At 38.5% G+C, this 17,625-nt stretch overlaps 2 protein-coding genes across 4 annotated transcripts in view; one reads left to right on the top strand and one right to left on the bottom strand.

Moving 5' to 3' along the window:
- Window positions 1-17,625, bottom strand: part of SDK1 (sidekick cell adhesion molecule 1) — a 728,747-nt gene that overhangs the window by 609,946 nt on the left and 101,176 nt on the right. The gene's annotated exons all lie outside the window — the stretch shown is intronic.
- Window positions 6,706-7,106, top strand: LOC148773603 (small nuclear ribonucleoprotein Sm D1-like). The gene is made up of 2 exons (XM_088832978.1): window positions 6,706-6,849; window positions 6,973-7,106. The coding sequence occupies exons 1-2, from the start codon at window positions 6,759-6,761 to the stop codon at window positions 7,104-7,106; spliced, it is 225 nt and encodes a 74-aa protein (XP_088689104.1). The 5' UTR covers window positions 6,706-6,758.

Here is a 17,625-nt window from a genome sequence, read left to right as displayed (position 1 = left end):
GTAATCAAACCCTATTCTACTGGTGTAAAGACAGAGAAGTAGATCAATGGAAGAAAACAAAAACAAACTCATACACACATGGACAAAAGATTTCTAGAAAGTACAAAGGTAATTCAGCAGAGGAAAAAAAAAATGAGCCTTTTCAACAAATGGTACTAGAATAAGAGATCCATTTACCAAAAGGGAAGAAAGAAATGACTAAGATCAATCCCTCACACCATATATAAAAAATAGTTCCAAATCAATCATAAACTAAAAACTAAAAAAATTCTAAAATAAAACATGGGAGCAAACATTTGTGATCGTGGATTAGACAAAAGTTTCTTAGATATGATACCAAAAGCACAAAAAAAACAAACTGGAAAACCTGACCACATCAAACTTAAAAACTATTCTTCAAAAGAAATTATTAAGAACAAGGAAAGGTGAGCCATGGACAGGAAGAAAATTTCTGCAAAGTACATACCTGATACTCTTGCTTTCAAAACAAAGAGCTTCCAAAATCCAACACACAACCTAATCTCTACTGGATGAAGGGTTTGAAGATCCTTCACCAAAGAAGATATACGGATGGCAAACAAGCACATGAAAAGATGACCAAAATCACTAGTCATTAGGGAAATTCAAATTAAGACCATAATGAGATACGTCTACACATTTATTAGAGTTGCCAAAATTAAGAAGACCACACCAAGTGTTGGCATGAATGTGAAACCAGACATGGAATAACCATTTTGGAAACGGTGTCCTCAAAAAGTATACTTACCACATGACCCCACTACCCCGTCCTATGTTCCGCCCAAGAAAAATGTAAACCTAAGTCCAGATAAACACTTTAGCAAAAATGTTCATACCAGCTTTATTTGTAATAGACAAAACCTCAAAATAATCCAAATATCCATCAACACATGAACTGATAAACTAATTGTGGTCTATCCACACAATACAATATTTACACAGCAGCAAAAATGAACAACGAACAATCGATACACACAAGACAGATGAATCTCAAAACAATCAGGCCAGACAAAAAGAAGACATACTGCATGCTTTCATTTTAAACAAAACTCTACAAAACGCAAACTAACCTACAGTGACTAAAAGCAGATTCAGTGACTGATGATGGAGGCACGTGCAAAGAACCTGCTAGAGGAATCACCACCCTGCCCAAGGGAACCTGAGGGAGGAATATACGGGTTCACTGCCTTGATTGTGGGGATGACTTCATGATATATACACATCAAAATGTACTAAATTGCATACTTTAAAGACTTTCAGCTTGTTGTATGTCAGTTACACCTCAATAGAGCTGTAACTTTAAAAAATGTACAGTACAGGTTTGCTAAGTCACTTCAGTTGTGTCCGACTCTTTGCGACCCCATGGACTGTAGCCCACCAGGCTCTTCTGTCCATGGGGATTCTCCAGGCAAATATACTGGAGTGGGCTGCCATTTCCTTCTTCAGGGGATCTTTCCCACCTAGGGATCAAATTCTGGTCTGCTCCATTGCAGGTGGGTTCTTTACCGTCTGAGCCACCTGGGAAGTCCATTATAAGTTTAGGAGTTATTTTCATTCATGTCCCATTCTGATTCACCTAGATACTTCTGGCACAAGAAAAGGGCCCTTTGGTTGGGGTGAGTTCCTCAGTGTGTAGTCAGGGCTAAGCTGGCCATTCTGGCAGTCTTCTCACAAAACTGATACGTTTCAGTTCAGTTCAGTCGCTCAGTCGTGTCCGACTCTCTGCGACCCCATGATGTTTACGACATGATAATAAAACCAAGAAATGCATGAATGAAAAATTTTTTTCTATTCTATAAAGCAAACTGTGATAGTTCATCCAAAAGTGTATTGGATTAAGAAACAAGTTAAAAAGTAGGAGAAACATTTTTTTTTAAACCCACTGGAAAGTATTAGCTAAGCCAATACAGGACATTCCTAGCAACACTGACTCCTAGTATCATTCCTATACAGAATCAGGACTAGTATTAACATGTGGAATTTTGGATTCCGCTTTCGTATCTTGGCACAGAGCTGATTGCTGTCTACTGAGTCAGTCCTGGGAAAGTTTGACCACACCTCCAAACAAGTTCATATTATTCATGACTATTTCACCACAGTTTTGTAAGGAGCGCAATAATGGTCTCCAGTAGAACAGCTGGACCCGGAGCTTGCATGCTCCTCATGTATAATCATGGCCTGAGAAACAGTTTATCAGTTTTAAGCAAGAAAGTGGCATGTAAACAAATGCATGGAATGTTTACTCAGGGGAAATTTAACATTATTCATCTTTTGAAAAAAATGAGTTCACTGTGTTGTATCTAACCAGCTGAGGCTCAACCGCAGACTTCCGTGAACCACACATTCAAAAAACTCAACAACAGGATCACTGCCAATGAGGGAATTGGTGAAGAATAAACTTTTCTAGAACTAAGTATAAGGGCTGTCCAAAGTGAGTGAAGATTCTACAGCAAGAGAGGTTAAGAACTTGAATAGGAAAACAAAGAACCAAAGATGAGCGTTAGCAATGAAGATGAGAGGCCCCATACCAACCAAGTGGCAGCAGGAGTGGAACCCAGACAGCGGCTGCTCCAGAGCCAGTCTTGACCAGTGCTAAAGCGACGTTCTCTCACGCCACCAGTGGCAGTGGCAGGGATACACGGGCTAGCGGCCTTCCCACCAGCCATCTCACGAGGCTGGCGCTGTCTCTGTAGCTGACCGCACTGTACAGACGGCGCAGGCAGGATAGACACACTCAGCAGAAACAGGAAACACATCTGATGAGGCCTCTCTCTTCCTGAGGGTCTGGGATAGGCTATGGCTAAAGAAAGAGATGATTCAGAATGTGGGCCTCATTCTCTCTTTTGGTCTGTAAGTGAAGGCGTCAAATTTGGCTGGAAGACAACAAAACTACAAAAGGATAATCTCCGTTACATGTTATAAGCAGAAGTTATATTGAGAATATGAAATAGCAATGTCATGTAGATCTCAGTAGCGAATTTTTGGCTTAGTGTTAAATATGATACATAAAGTCAAAGGAATCAAAGGACTATACAATACAGCACCTTAAAAGCGCTGTGGGGAAAAGGAGAGCTCTGAAAGATCTGGAGCTTAGTTACAAATGCTAACCATGTAGCCTTGGATAACAATTATTCTATTTCTTCATCTGTAAAATGTAAAATAACCCCACCTGCTCTAACAATGTCTCAGAATTGAGAGGATCAAATGAGATCGTGATAAAGATGCTGTCAAGTCTCCCATACACATATAAGGGGTATTCTCAATTATCAACACATTATCTCTTTCTGGGGTACCAACTATGTGGTTTCTTCACTAGTAAATTACAGTACTACAAAAGATGAAGCTTCTATTCAGTCAAAGCTTCTACAAAGCTCTGTGAATAAGCTTTTATTCTGCCTAATCACACCTAATTTTAACTGCTGACATCTGATAGGAGTTACAGGTTTCATAAATTTCCATATTATTTTTTAAGTTTTGCCTTTCATATACTATAAATCATCGTTTTTAAAAAGTCAAATTTCAGCCTTGGAAATAATCACATTCATCTTTTATTGAGAGGTGGCCTCTCAATACTGGGAAATAACAATGCTCATTCTTTTTTTTCTTTTTTAAGAATCATTTATGACTAATCATTCAGCTAAGCTTTTAGATCTATTTTTGCATTGGGAGACCTCCTTTCACCCTTGAAGGGCACTGAGCAATAAAGGCGAAGAGCGACAATGAAATGTCCTGCATGCATCTTTTAAGGATTGTATTAATTGTCTTTTAGTGTCAAGAGATCTTTGGGAAAGAAAAGCAATGTTCAACCATACCAGGCTCTCCTGGACTGTTGAACAGTAACTGCTGCCCTTTGGATATCTAACCCAGGAATTTTACTTTTCATGTGACTGATCTATTAGGTATTTTAAGCCCTACATTTTTTAATCAATAAGTAATAAAGAAGTAAAGATATATTTTCATTAGAGAACATTCTATTGTCTATGCAAGTTCCTGGGGAGGGCAGATGAGTTTTTAAAGTAGTCCAGCATCTTTCTGGTTTTTATTTGCAACTCTAGATCAAATGTTTCAGGGAAACGGGGAAGAATGTGAGCACAAGGATTCTGTTCTAATTTAAATATTCTGTTCTAATTTACATACTCTTCACAATTTAGTAGTAATTACTTCTTTTAGGGTTCAATCACCTTCTAAATGTTACAGAATAGAAAGATGAGAAAGATACTACGTGATTCATAGACAAGAACATTAATAAAAGTACTTTCTAAAGTATAATCATTATTTTCATTTTCTATTTAAAATTTTTCAATTTTTATTATAGTTGCCAAATTTTAATCTTCATTGATTAAAAACACAGCAGAACTCCTTGCATACAAATTTATTCAGTTTGCAAACATCAAATCATCATTAGATTAGAATGACAAGCATGACAAAATTAATACTTCAAAAGAGGTTCAGGAAAACATAAAACCTAAAAAGTATTGAATTAGGTTTTAAATTTAACTGATACAAGCTTAAGTTCAACGAAAACTAACACTGCACACTTTTTAATCAATTATTTTATAATCATCCCCCTAAATCCTTTAACTTACCAAGAAATCCTATTTAAAATAAGTTTTCTGAAGTGAGCCATAAAATACCACTGAAATGCAAATTGATCTAAAGTCCCACTGAATCCATCAAATGTCACCTCACTTTAACTCATCAAATCGCTTTACGTGAGTGAATGCAAAGTGTCCTCATACTCATTAGTGTTACAATTAAAATCCATATTATACAGAAAACAAAATGACATAATTGTTTGGAACTATTATGGAACCAACTCTTTAAAACCATTCAGGATGCAAGGCACATCATGCTACCCTCATTCACAACCTAAAACATAATTTAGGCCTAATTTCCAAAGCTAACATTTAGTCAAGAGCACCAGTCCTGCCTTTTTTAATATTTCTAGTGGAGAGAAAGCCGCGTCAGTTTCACTATACAATCTTGTGGCTAACAAGTAAATATAAAGGAGAGAGCCTAGAAATCTAACTGCGGGAGTAATCACCATACATCCATGAGAAAGGCTGAGGTCCCCAGACAGTGACCACAGACAGAGGGGAGGTTAGGGAGGGGAGGGAACGAACAGAATAAGTCAGAAGACCCCCACAGTAGACAGTCAAGAGCTGGGGCAGTGAAACAGCATAAAGAGCAATTACCTTTACTTCCCTCTTTGAACAGTAGCCCCCTTAAGTCAGTCACACGTCAAAACGTGTGGGTCTGGAAATCACACTGGAAAAGATCTCTAACCTAATTTCTTTTATGCTGAGTAATATTAGAGCTTGCTTTTCTGCCAGTCATCGTCTCCCATAAAATAGTGAGAAAAAGAAAACATTTATGTCAGTGATATATTAACAGAAGTCTCTTTGTATTACTAAGAATCACAAAACTAAACTATCAGAAATCTTTAATTCTTGTGAAGCCAAATAGATGGCAATTAACTGATCAGAATAAGAATGATGAAATTTGGAAGTTTATTCTTTGTGATACAACTTCATTTCTTACTAGTGGGATCCAGATAGAAACTTAATAATTAGAGAAAGTCTTCAAAAATTGCTCTAGAATTTTAGGCCATCTTTCCTCCAGGAAAATCACCTATGAAACGAGAGAACACAAACAGTGCTATGAAGTGGGTCAATTCTGACCTGTGTCTGAGTTTACTGGGGGTCAACATGGAAGCAAAACATGCTCGATTCCAACCTACTCTGCTGCTAGCACTACTGCCCACCAGGGGTCGCGATGCAGAACCCCCAAAGCAGGGAGTTTGGGTTGGTGATGGTAGCAAGCCGCACCTCACGGGGAAGCAATCTAGGGAAGCAATTAGGACCATCTGTGTTGGGTCAGCTGACTCGGGATAGACTCCCAGCTTGGTCACTTAGCTGGAAAACTGACCTAGGATGAGCTAATCAGTATGTGTGAAATGGAAGTACTTTAGTTGTTGTGAGAGTTAAAATGGGAAACATGTGATCTTTAATACCTGGTAGCTCCAGCTACAGCACACCATGCTCTCCAAGAGAACTGGGCAGCACTCGTGGCGAAGCAAACTTCCTCAAGGGAAGTGCGAGGTGACATGACCAGAGCACTCATTCTCAACAAAAGTTTTACTCGAGAGGATCTGAGTGCAAACTCCACTTCACACACTAAAATCAAAGGGCTCACAGTGCAAACTCTCTTATAGATCCTGATGAAAGGAAAATCAAATTAACACACCCTTCTCTATTAAAATAGCCTTTGAAAACGTGATTTCCCAGTCTTGTCTCCCTCATGCTGGCTTGCTCGCTCCTGGTAAGGTGAGCAGCACACCGGGCACAATTTCTGACTCTAGGTCTTCAAAGAAAACAAATCCATCACAAAACAGGCCAAAATTATCAGCAAAAACAGGTTATAAGACGGACCCACGTCTATGGTTTCTGCCTCTTTTCTGTTGCTATTCCCTTCTTCAGCTGACTGCTTAAAAAGAACACTGCTTTAAATGGAGTTATATGGGGTCACAATTCTCAACACTTCCTTAATACATTGTAGTATTTACATGCAAAGTAAGCTATTTAACAAAAATTAAAATTATTAATCAATCACTAAATATACAGAAAACTTCGATGTGAAATTGTGTTTAAAACAGATTTTTGGATTCATACGCCCAGCCTCGGCTCTCGGTGGTCGGATTTCGTGTACTATCGGGCCGAAAGGGTGACGGCGCTGCGAGGATGAAGCTCGTGAGATTTTTGATGAAATTGAGTCACGAAACTGTAACCATTGAATTAAAGAATGGAACACAGGTCCATGGAACAATCACAGGTGTAGATGTCAGTATGAACACACATCTTAAAGCAGTGAAAATGACCCTGAAGAACAGAGAACCTGTACAGCTGGAAACACTGAGTATTCGAGGCAATAACATTAGGTATTTTATTCTGCCAGACAGCTTACCTCTGGATACACTGCTTGTGGATGTGGAACCAAAGGTGAAGTCTAAGAAAAGGGAAGCTGTTGCAGGAAGAGGCCGAGGCCGGGGAAGAGGACGTGGCAGAGGAAGAGAGGGTCCTAGGCGATAAGGTCTCTCAAGACTATTTCATAGTAGTGGGGCAGGAAGAAGGATACGTGACAGAGGAAGACTATGAGGCCAAGGCAGAGGAATGTGAAGTCCTAAGTGATAATGTTGCTGGAGCTTACTTTCATAGGGCTGGATGTTCAAGTTTTTTGTACAGGCTTTGTTTGTAGCAGTTTTTAATAAACATAAATGTAACACAAAAAAAATAATAAATAAATAAAACAGATTTTTGAAGTCAACTGCAGCATGCATGGAATCTATAAGGTTGTCAAGCTTGTGATACGTAAGAGCCATGTTAAAGATGAGAGCTTTTCAAATTTACAATTGTATCTTTTTTCTGTTAAGCAGTGACTATTGCTCTTAAATTTTTTCTGGGTCAGTTGAGCTGGAACAGCAAAAAGATTTCTAACATGTTTGTATTTGATGTTGGTCCCTAAAGGCTCTCATACAAAGATTAATAGGTTCTTGGCCAAGCAGTCTTTAATGTTGCAATTTGCTCAGTCACTGTCTGGAACTTTTTTCCTGTTTAATATACACCCAAAGAAAAGGGAGAAGAAACAGGGAAGAAGAGATGGAGGTAAAACTGAAGCCAGAGAGAGCAACAGAGACGGGGACGGCGATGGGATACCTGGGGGAGGGGAGTTTATCAATCAAACAATAATCTGAGAACCTGCCTTATTTTTCTCAAGAGAAAAGAAGGAACAGAAATCTAATCCAGCTACATCTTCCTCCCACATATCAAAATGGCTAAACCAAGCATGGCAAGTGCTGCACTAAATCAAGCCTTGCAACCAACTATAAACCAGTAACTGCAATGGCAAAATGTTTGCAGTATCATGAAAAACTTGTCTCTGGGTTAATATTCACTTGAGGCCAGCTGAAATCAAGAACCAAAGTTAGTTGACCAGATAATTCAGGCAAACGCAGACGTATTCTCTGGCCTCCACCTGGTTTCATTTGGACTTGCTGAACTCTGTGCTGTCATACTTGGAGTCAGCTGGTCATCATGAGTTATGTTGACTGGAATCTCTGGGGATATGTTTTGCAACCAAGATGAAACTTTGGGAAAACCTTCCTCTAAAAGAAACAGAAAACTAGCTTTAACTCAGAAATCTCAGCAGTATAAAAGAACGCCAAGATTTTAGTCACTCTTTCCTGTAAATGAATATTTACCACTTACCAATAACATGCTGTGAACCCATGCAACAATGAGGCTCAGCCATAAAGCCCTTTCTGGAAAAGATGGCAGAGCAGCGTTCATCCTCAGACTGGTTTGGCAGAGTCTCTTTCAGATACAGGAAAACAATTTTATCAGGGAGTTGTAAGCAAATTTTGTTACACTATGGAGTGGAATATCTCCTTCAAACTCAACTCAAAACGCACATACCAGTTGGTTTCAGAACCCAGTCCACCAACACCCTTCTGCAACAGTTCAGAGAGCAGTCTGGACCGGGAGGTTAGGAAACCTGGGTTCTTAATAAGATTTGGATGCTGCGTCTCTAGCCACCTAGTCTCTGGACTTGGGGAGTTTCTCTATGTGAAAACTGGCAAAATGTACTTTTATATAACTAAGACTGCCATGCAAAATTCCATATAAATATCTAACAAACTGCTATTTATTTCTTTCTCTTCCTTTAATCCTTTGAGCTTGTTTATATGTTAGCTTTTAAGGTCCTTTGCCCTCTGGAGAATAAACTCACAAGTAGCCATAAGACTGCCATAGTACAAATCAAACCTTCAACACTGCTACATCAAAATTCCAGTAGCAGCAGATAAACTGAAACTGCCTACAGCCATTCCTGACAGGAGCAGGATGACAAGCTGCCAGTGTGAAGGTCGACTCAGCACCGGTGTCATGGCGCCAAGACCAATACCCATGTCAACCAGTTAGCAAAAATATAGCAGGAACGGCACCGCTGTCATTCTCATACTGAAAACACTCGCCCTGAAATCTAAGGTCTCAGAATACTCTTTGTTTACTGCTGCCTGAAAAACGTTTTTTTTTTTTTAGTATTTCACATGGATTGACTGAGTTATCAAATCATAATTCTACCAGAATTTTTTTCTCACAGTTTCCAATACGTGTATTTTTTTAAACTCGTATCTATAAATTTAACTTTTGTCAATTAACCACAGTTTAAAAGGCTGAGAAGAGGTTGGATTTTAAATGAATTCTAGAAGGAATCGTCTTATAAACCACAGTCTTCTGATACCCTCTCCCGATTCATATAAAATCTCTTATTATTCAGTTTGCTCAAGTCAGAATGTACCTATATTCTGATCATTCCATCAGGTAGGTCCCATTTTACATATAAGGAAGTAGACGAAGGTTAATGTGCTTTTAGCAAGGTCACAAAGCTAGTCAGCTGCAAAACAGATGATCTCTCGGAGCTCCAAATTCCCCGTCCTCCCTTTAGTCCACTGGGCCATGCTGCTTCTCTGACAGAACTGAAAATAGATGACAATAAAAGATTACCATAAAAGTTTGATTCTCCCATTCACCACTTCATGGACTGCCTTTATAAGTACAATACTGAAAAATTGATTTGGCATTCACCTTTGGTATTTCTCATTGCAGGGAAGCAGCAAAGAATGTGACTAAAAGGCACAGTCTTACTCATAGACCAAACCAATGTGTGTGTCTTCAGATTACTCAGCTAAACAATCAGCAGTCTATTAGGGTCCTGGTGAGTAAGAGAGATGAGTTTGCTTTAAAATATCTTCTCCAGTTTTCAGAGTAAGTCTGCCCCTGGTCCCCCCTGCACCACAGTTCTCTGGGAGCCCTTTATTACTGGGAATACTTCGGAAGAGAATTTTAATTTGAAAATACAGAACGAGTGGCGATAACTGCTTCCTTAGTTTAAAAGGAGTAAAACACAACAAAGCCAGAAGCAAAAAAGCCGAACACAATTAGTGAGTACAGCAGCACCATCAGGCACCTCCCCGTCTCCCCCTGCTCCTGTTTCAGTGGAAGACCGACCCAGCAGCACTTGGAGAGGGCAGGACTCGCCCCCCAGACCCTGGACATCATGTGGATACCTAACTGGTGGTGGTATCTACCTTATGGTGGGCCAATCATCAGGCCATTCTGTCTCTAGGATTCTGGAATCACGTCTCAGAGATTCTGGTTAGAATCTGCTCATTAGAAACTGAGGAGATAAAAAATCATGAGCAAGGGAGGCAACCACACAGGACTGTGTGCTCAGAGGTCGAGGGCAAACCAGTGAGCAGAGAGAGAAGGAAGTCAACAAGCAAAGAAAAGGCTGTTTCAGTGACCTTAAAGCGAGAGGGGCAAAGGCAGAGACAGAGATGAGCCAGAGAAGAGTCGGACAGGAGAGAAGCTCCTCACTGTCTAACAGAGTCCGGTGCCTGGTCCGAACTCTGCCATTCCCAACGTGAAAATACCACTGAGGCCTTAGAACAAGTGTTTTTTTTTTAGTAGACTGGAGTCTGTTTTTGTTACTTGCTATGAAAAGAATTTAGTTACTAATTAAGACAAACTTCCAATACACAGAAACAATTTATTAAGAATACTCACATGGAAAGAAAAATGGAACATAAAAATGTACCAGGGAAGTGCTGTTTACTCTCAAATTCAGAACACCCGAGAAGTGATGCACCGGCAATGCTGCTTCTCTCGGGAACACAGAGATGGGGACAGCTGCCAGCGGGGCACAGAGGAAACCCCTGACAACTTACCTGCCAGTGCTCCTGTTCCTGCACGGTGTTGCTGACACGAAGGGATGCCCTCCAGGTGAGGAGCAGAGCCCCCAGGGCCCCTGAGATATACCCCAAATGTACTATTTTATATAATAATTGTTGCTGTTTAGTCACTAAGTCATGTATGGCTCTTTTGTGACCCCATGGAGACTGCAGCCCGCCAGGCTCCTCTGTCCATGGGGTTTGCCAGCCAAGAATACTGGAGTGGGTTGCCATTTCCTTCTCCAGGGGATCTTCTTGACCCAGGGATCAAACTCTGGTCTCCTGCATCGGCAGGCGGATTCTATACCACTGAGCCACCAGGGAAGCCCTTATATAATAATTATATGCATTTTATGCATTTTATTATATTATTTTATATATAATTTTACTGATCAACAGTACAGAAGTCTATATGTAAAGAAATCAATATACATATCAAGACACAGAAAGACAGCCATAAGCACATAAAATAGGTTTCTGCAGTATGGCCCAGGTAACAAATCACAAGTGCAAACGTTATTTCCAGAGAAACATGAATTCTGGGGTTCCTGCAACAATCTTAGTTCAAGATCGAAGATGAGCCACGCACTCCCGCAATGTCTTACTGTTAATGCTTTACTCTGGTACCTTTCATTTAAGAGCTGTGTGATATATTAAAATGGGTCTGGGTTTAAAAAGAAAATCTCAGCTTTACCACTTACTAGCCCTAGTAGTTAAGTTACTTAACTTTTTTGAGCCTCAGCTTCCTTGTCTCTGCAATGCCTGCTAACAAGATTTTTATGAGAATTACATAATTAATAAGTAAAAGCCATGCACAAGGCCTGGCATCTCAGAGGCACTAAATAACGTCAGATTTTTTCTTTAATCAAATTTTTTTTTGGTCTTCATCTTTCCACTAGCATTAATCCTACAGTCCACCTCTGTATCACAATTCTCCTCTACCCTGAATCATTTAAGATATTCTGAATAGGATTCTCCTCCATTTTGGAAACTGGACTGTAAATTAGAATCAGACTCGCTCAGATGTAACTCCTTAGTGTGGACTCCAACTACCAGCTGGCCCATGAATGGAGCACAGACCGCACTGAACCCTGGAAACTAAACGTAGGGTCACAACATCCCTACCCACCCTGGTTGCATCCAACATAACCAGCAATCTTCACTGCTAAGCAGTTAGTTAGCCCACTTTTCTCCACTCAATTTCTGGGATGTTCTTTTCCTTCTCCGGGATTTTTCATTTGTTCCAGGGTGGTTCCTGCTTCAGTCTAAGACTAAGGAGTTTTGATTCATTCCAAGAAACAATCTTGGAAGGCCAAGTGTGTCACTAGCTTCCAGAAGCTTTGTGCAATCATTGTATAATAATTCATTTTTCAGGCAAGCCCTGGTAATATTACATGGTCAGCCCAGCTAAGCAGAGAGTCCCCTAGAGGGCTACAGACATGATTAGATAGGCGGATGAGTTTTTGAAAACAATCCATTAGTAATTCGAGCTTCATGGGTATTCTGACAGAAGCACCAACAGACAGGTTGTGAGTTCTTACAACACTAACGTCTGGAGACATTAAAACGTTTTGTTAATGGGTTTCTGACACTTCTGACCTGTGCGGCCTTAGACAAGTACCTAATCTTTCCAAAATTCAGTTTCTTTGCTTGCAAAATGATTAAAATATACAGGCAGCCCTTGCTCTGCACGGAAACAGTTGCTGCTATTGGTTGAATGCCGTGTGCCAAGTACTGTCCTAAGGGCTTTACTTCTATCCAATGACTCGATCAACCCTCCTAACAAACACATCCTCAACCTGCTCTTCATCCAGGGGGTCATCCTCTTTTCACCAGGGGCTGCATCACTTCACTTACAGCCCTCTCTTGCTGTCCCTTTAAAACAGCCAAGATCAACTGCTTATCTCCTGACCAACTATTTTTTGCATGTTGTTAACTGTTTAAGTCATACAATGGCACGTAACAAGGGGAAGACAAAGAAAGGGCCGTTGGAGAATAAAAGACCACTTCACGTAACCCCTCTACCTACAGGGTGCCATCTGTAGATCAACATTTTTCTGAGAAGGACAGCGTTCATGAAACTCTTTTTAAACCCACCTATCTCTAGCTTTTCCTTCCAAGTGAGCTTGCGCATCTTCCATCTTGTTTTTCAAGACATCCTCCTGAAGGAAAGTCTCTTGGGAAAGTGTGTTCAGAAGATAGTGGACTAATACTTTTTCACTTTTCTAGGACTTGTGACAGAAGTTATTTACTCTGCAAATGTCCTAGAAATGACTGGCTTTTCCTGTCTACTTGTTTTCCTCAATGAATGGCACATTTCATCTTAAGTACCTTTAAAAATAAATATTTTCCCTCTCCCACCTAAAAGGTGGACATACATAGTTGCTTCGGTCAATCCCAGGCATTGGGTTCCCACCACCCTATTAACTGAGGTCATTTACTGAGTTGTATAAGAGTTCCAGGTGAATTCCAGGAGCTCCTTAACAGAAGAAAAATATATCTATCACTGGTATTAAGTTATATTTTAGTTATTTATTTTATGCCAAAATGGTTGAAAATGATCTTTTATACCAAAGTGGTTTTATGGCAAAGTGGCTGAAAATGATCATTTAAATGGGTTACCAAAAAAGTTACAAAAAAACCATTTACAAAAAACCAGTTACAAAAAAATCATTTAAATGGGTTACAAAAAAAGTTACAATAAAAAACCAAAGTGGTTTTATGGCAAAGTGGTTGAAAATGATCATTTAAATGGGTTACAAAAAAAGTTACTCAGAAATCAGTCTCCAAATCATAGATTTATGCTCAAAGGGAAAAATAGTCATTCAATTCTTGATTTATACTAGTCATTCATAAAGTCTTCACCAGATAAGGGCCATAAATTTGCTCTCTGTAAAAGTGTAAGTCAATGCCACTGGACGATCACACAGGCCTGCCTCCCCGAGATCATTCAGCTGCTGAGCAGCAGTTTATGCATAGAAAGAAAAGGTACCTTTTAGTTCACTAGTTCCTACAGCTCTTCTACCACTTGCAAAGAAAGCTGACAGTTTTACGTCTGACAAGAATGGAAAATCAAAGACCTCAAGGTTTTGATATTTTTTCCATATCAAAGATGTAATAATAACTTCATTAAATAATAAATAGTCAATTTTGCTAGAAATAGTTTTAATCAGCCATAGCCATTTCAAATAACAAAACATATTTTGCTACTTATCTTAAACATTTTGGGTTTGATTAATTATGAAGAGATTTTTAGACAGGTAAACAAAATTGCTTATCAGACTATTAGCAAAAAGAAAAAATAAATTTCGATGCATAAATGAAACAGCTGCCCCAAAATCCCCCTTTGTTTTCCTTTCCACAACAACACTAAAGCCTCCTGTTTGCATCGCTATGAAAGAATTCCTGAAATATCCTACATGTTTCACAAATCCCTTATACTTGAGGGTGATCTAACTAGGTTTAAGTGTTTAAGGAGATGATTTCAGAGAAAAGACTTTTCTAAACATAGTTATTTACGAAAAGATACCAGATATCTACAGCAAGCTATCTTGGCTAGCACACCTTTCAGCATAAAATAATGGATCTTTTCACATCTTTGATCAAAATGAACTAAAAAGTAACATCCCTAAAATTAAATTAATATGTAATTGCCAAAAATCAGTTGTTTATTATTCAGAATATGAAAGGAGAAAAACAGAGTAATGATTTTATTTATTTTTACCCTTTGTATTATTTACAGAAAATACAACATTAAAAAAATTTCCCAAGGTTGAATTATAATTTTCATAGCAAAGAAAATGATAGGATGTCTGTCTGATCATCTGGTCCCTGGTTCCCCGAAAGGAATTTTCCTAATCCATTCAGATAGCAAAAGCAAAAGTAGATTCAATGTAAGTTACTGAATTCTATAATACAATATCACCTGGAAATACATTTCTATTGTATAGGATTCTTTGTATGGAAAACAAAAGCAAAAAAAGTATAAAAAGCAATTGACTCCATGATTAAAACACAATTTAGGGTCTTTTTTGATTGAGTTTTCACTCCTGAATTTACTATTTTTATGTTCTCATTGTCCCAAAAGCCCCATCTTATGAATTCATAGAAACCGACTTATCTCCAGAAATTCTCCCTGTTGAAGATTCAATTAGCCTTGCTCTGTACTCCATTTGCTCACCAACCTGTTCAAAAGTTCATTGTTCTTTTGACTGGGATCATAAAATTAACTACATGTTCTCTTTTCCTCAGGCAGGAAACTCAGGTCCTGGCTCTTCCATAAAAATTTTACTCTTCTCCATCGTCAGATATGAACCAAGCAGACTACGCTGCCACAGGAACAAAGGTAAACTACTGGCACCGCTTGTGCTTAAACTTTCTTACAGAAAGGGGGAGGGCTCTCAGCAGCCCACGTGTCTCCTTCCCTTTACATCAGTACCCACAGCAGCTCCCTTCAATTCCTTATTATGATCACGCCCTAGATGTTTCAACTACGGCTGATTCAAGTTGATGTTTGGCAGAAACCAATACAATTCTGTAAACAATTAGTCTTCAATTAAAAAAAAATTTAATTTTTAAAAAGAGCAAAGGGGAAATAGTAAAAAAAAAAAAAAAAAAAGCTTTAAAATTAAAGTATCTATATCTTGTACCTTATATGCATGCTCTTTATACTTTTGCAGATACATAAGATCGGCCTGTCCATTAATATCCCTGAAAATATGTAGGATAAAATGAGATAACAAAGTACTTAAAATAAGACCTGCAACACTCATTAAATGCTATCTGTTTTTATGATTACTGCTGAAAATCAGATTGTTTCTGGAGTTCTTCCCTAGAACTGACAGTCTATCACATTCGTATCATTTCCCCACTTTTAAATATCCCAAGTTTATCACCATCTTTCCTCCCTTTGGTCCCAGGCCTTGCCGGGGTAGATTTTTCAATCAATTAATTAGAAATGCATATGAACTCAGAGCTATAGAAAGGAATAATTTGAGTTTTGCAAAAGAACTCCAGTGTCATTACGAAAATGAAAATTGGTTAGGTTCCACAGTATTTTCTGTGCAATGAATGCACTTAGCTTCACAACCTATTAACTAACAATTATTTAGATTCAAGTTCCCCTGGTTGCATACAAGCCATTGTCCCTTTTCTATAATATTGTGCAGGTTTTTCACCCTAGATTTTGCCACTGCCTTCAATATTTTCTTAATTTTTTCTGAAAGGATTCATAGTTAGACCAACAGGATGTCTGCCAACATAGACCCTTTAACCACTTAAGTAATACTATTAGCTGGGTATAGAATCCTTGGGTCTGTCTGTCTTCCAGTTGAAGTTAACATGTTATATTCTGACTAGATACTTGAATTTTCTCTTTATTTTGGAATTCAGAAATCCCAATACAGATACATATCTATATATGTATCTCATTAGATCCCCACTCTGCTGTTAACCGGGCATTACGTCTTCTGATTCACTACTGGACTCTGAGCACCATGCAATCTGCTACTTCTTTCTTCACATCAGCAACCATGCTCCACATCTCCAAGAAGTCTCTTCCCTGCTCAGACATTTTTATACGTCTCTTACTTTGTAGATTTAGCATATTGAAAATTTTATTAAAAACTGAATTATCAGGTTTCAGCTTAAATGTTTTTCTTATAGTAGCCAATGCAGGTCTAAACTAAAACTTAAGCTATCTAGTTTTTATTCAGGCTCATCATAACAAACTAGGGATGCTCTGTGGAGGCAGGGAAGTAGTATTGAGACTCTACAGGACAACTCCACTTCTCTAGGGTCTTATCAACTCAATCAACTTACAAGAAAAATTTTGCCCACTTTCCAAAATAGTCTCAAATGCCTAGAAATCGGAAATAAAAAATGGAGCTCCTGGAGCACTCTATTTATTTGAGGTTGAGAGCAAGTTCTCACAAACTCACAGTACTCTAAACATCACCCTTAAATTAGGGGATGGGAGTTGTCTTTTGGTATAACACCCACTGTCAAGTCCACAAGAAAACAGTCCCAACCAGGAACTAATGGGAAGCCACCTCATTGCCTAGAGATGTACTTGAGTTGTGGACATTCATGCAAAGTAGAACATGTCCATTCTCTATTGATTTCATTTTGTAATATAATCAGTTTACATATGGTAGCTCAGTACTAAAAATTAAACTCTACACATCTAAAGTCAATAATATGAAATTTTAAGTATTCATAAAATATTTAAGTCAAAAGGTTTTCTATCATAAATAGCAAATATGAAAAGCAATTTTAAGAGCTTTGTAATTGTGAACATCACAATTATTTAGTGACAAACAGTAAATTTAACATTGAAATAACTGAAAGTGGGAGTTCAGAGAAGGAACTCCATTGTAAAAAAAGATCATCAGTAAAAGGTTTTACTCTTTTCTCCTTCGCACTACCACTTAAGTAACAACGCAATAAGGCAATCCAGAGTACTATGTTTAAAAATAATTGTTCCTGAGATGCAGTAAATTCTTCCATAAAGATTCTCTTTATATTAAAATGAATACAATGAGATAACGTTCAGATTCTCTAAAATGGCAATTTATTATAATCCTGCTTATTGTACAATACAAAGTATATCACAAAATTAAGCAAAACCTCCCCTTACTCTCCCCCAAACATCAGCAAGGCTATTAAGAGATATGATAAAGCAGACACACAAAATGCAGAGAAGTTCATTAACACCTAACTACTTAGGCATCTCTTCCACATAAAGTAAAATGGTCACGGCTCTGAAAGAAAAATTAAAGGGGAAGCAAAAGTCGAAAAAGAGGATCAGAAGGGTGTTGCAA

Source organism: Moschus berezovskii, chromosome 27 (assembly GCF_049115385.1).
Source record: "Moschus berezovskii isolate FMDL1 chromosome 27, NW_MosBer_1.0, whole genome shotgun sequence".
NCBI lineage: Eukaryota > Metazoa > Chordata > Mammalia > Artiodactyla > Moschidae > Moschus > Moschus berezovskii.
This window is presented reverse-complemented; position numbering and strand designations above follow the sequence as displayed.

Bases quoted from the DNA above. Each gene is read 5' to 3' on its own strand.
- LOC148773603 (XM_088832978.1), top strand. From the start codon at position 6,759: ATGAAGCTCGTGAGATTTTTGATGAAATTGAGTCACGAAACTGTAACC. The intron at 6,850-6,972 runs GTGTAGATGTCA...TTATTCTGCCAG, and splicing joins GGTCCATGGAACAATCACAG to ACAGCTTACCTCTGGATACA.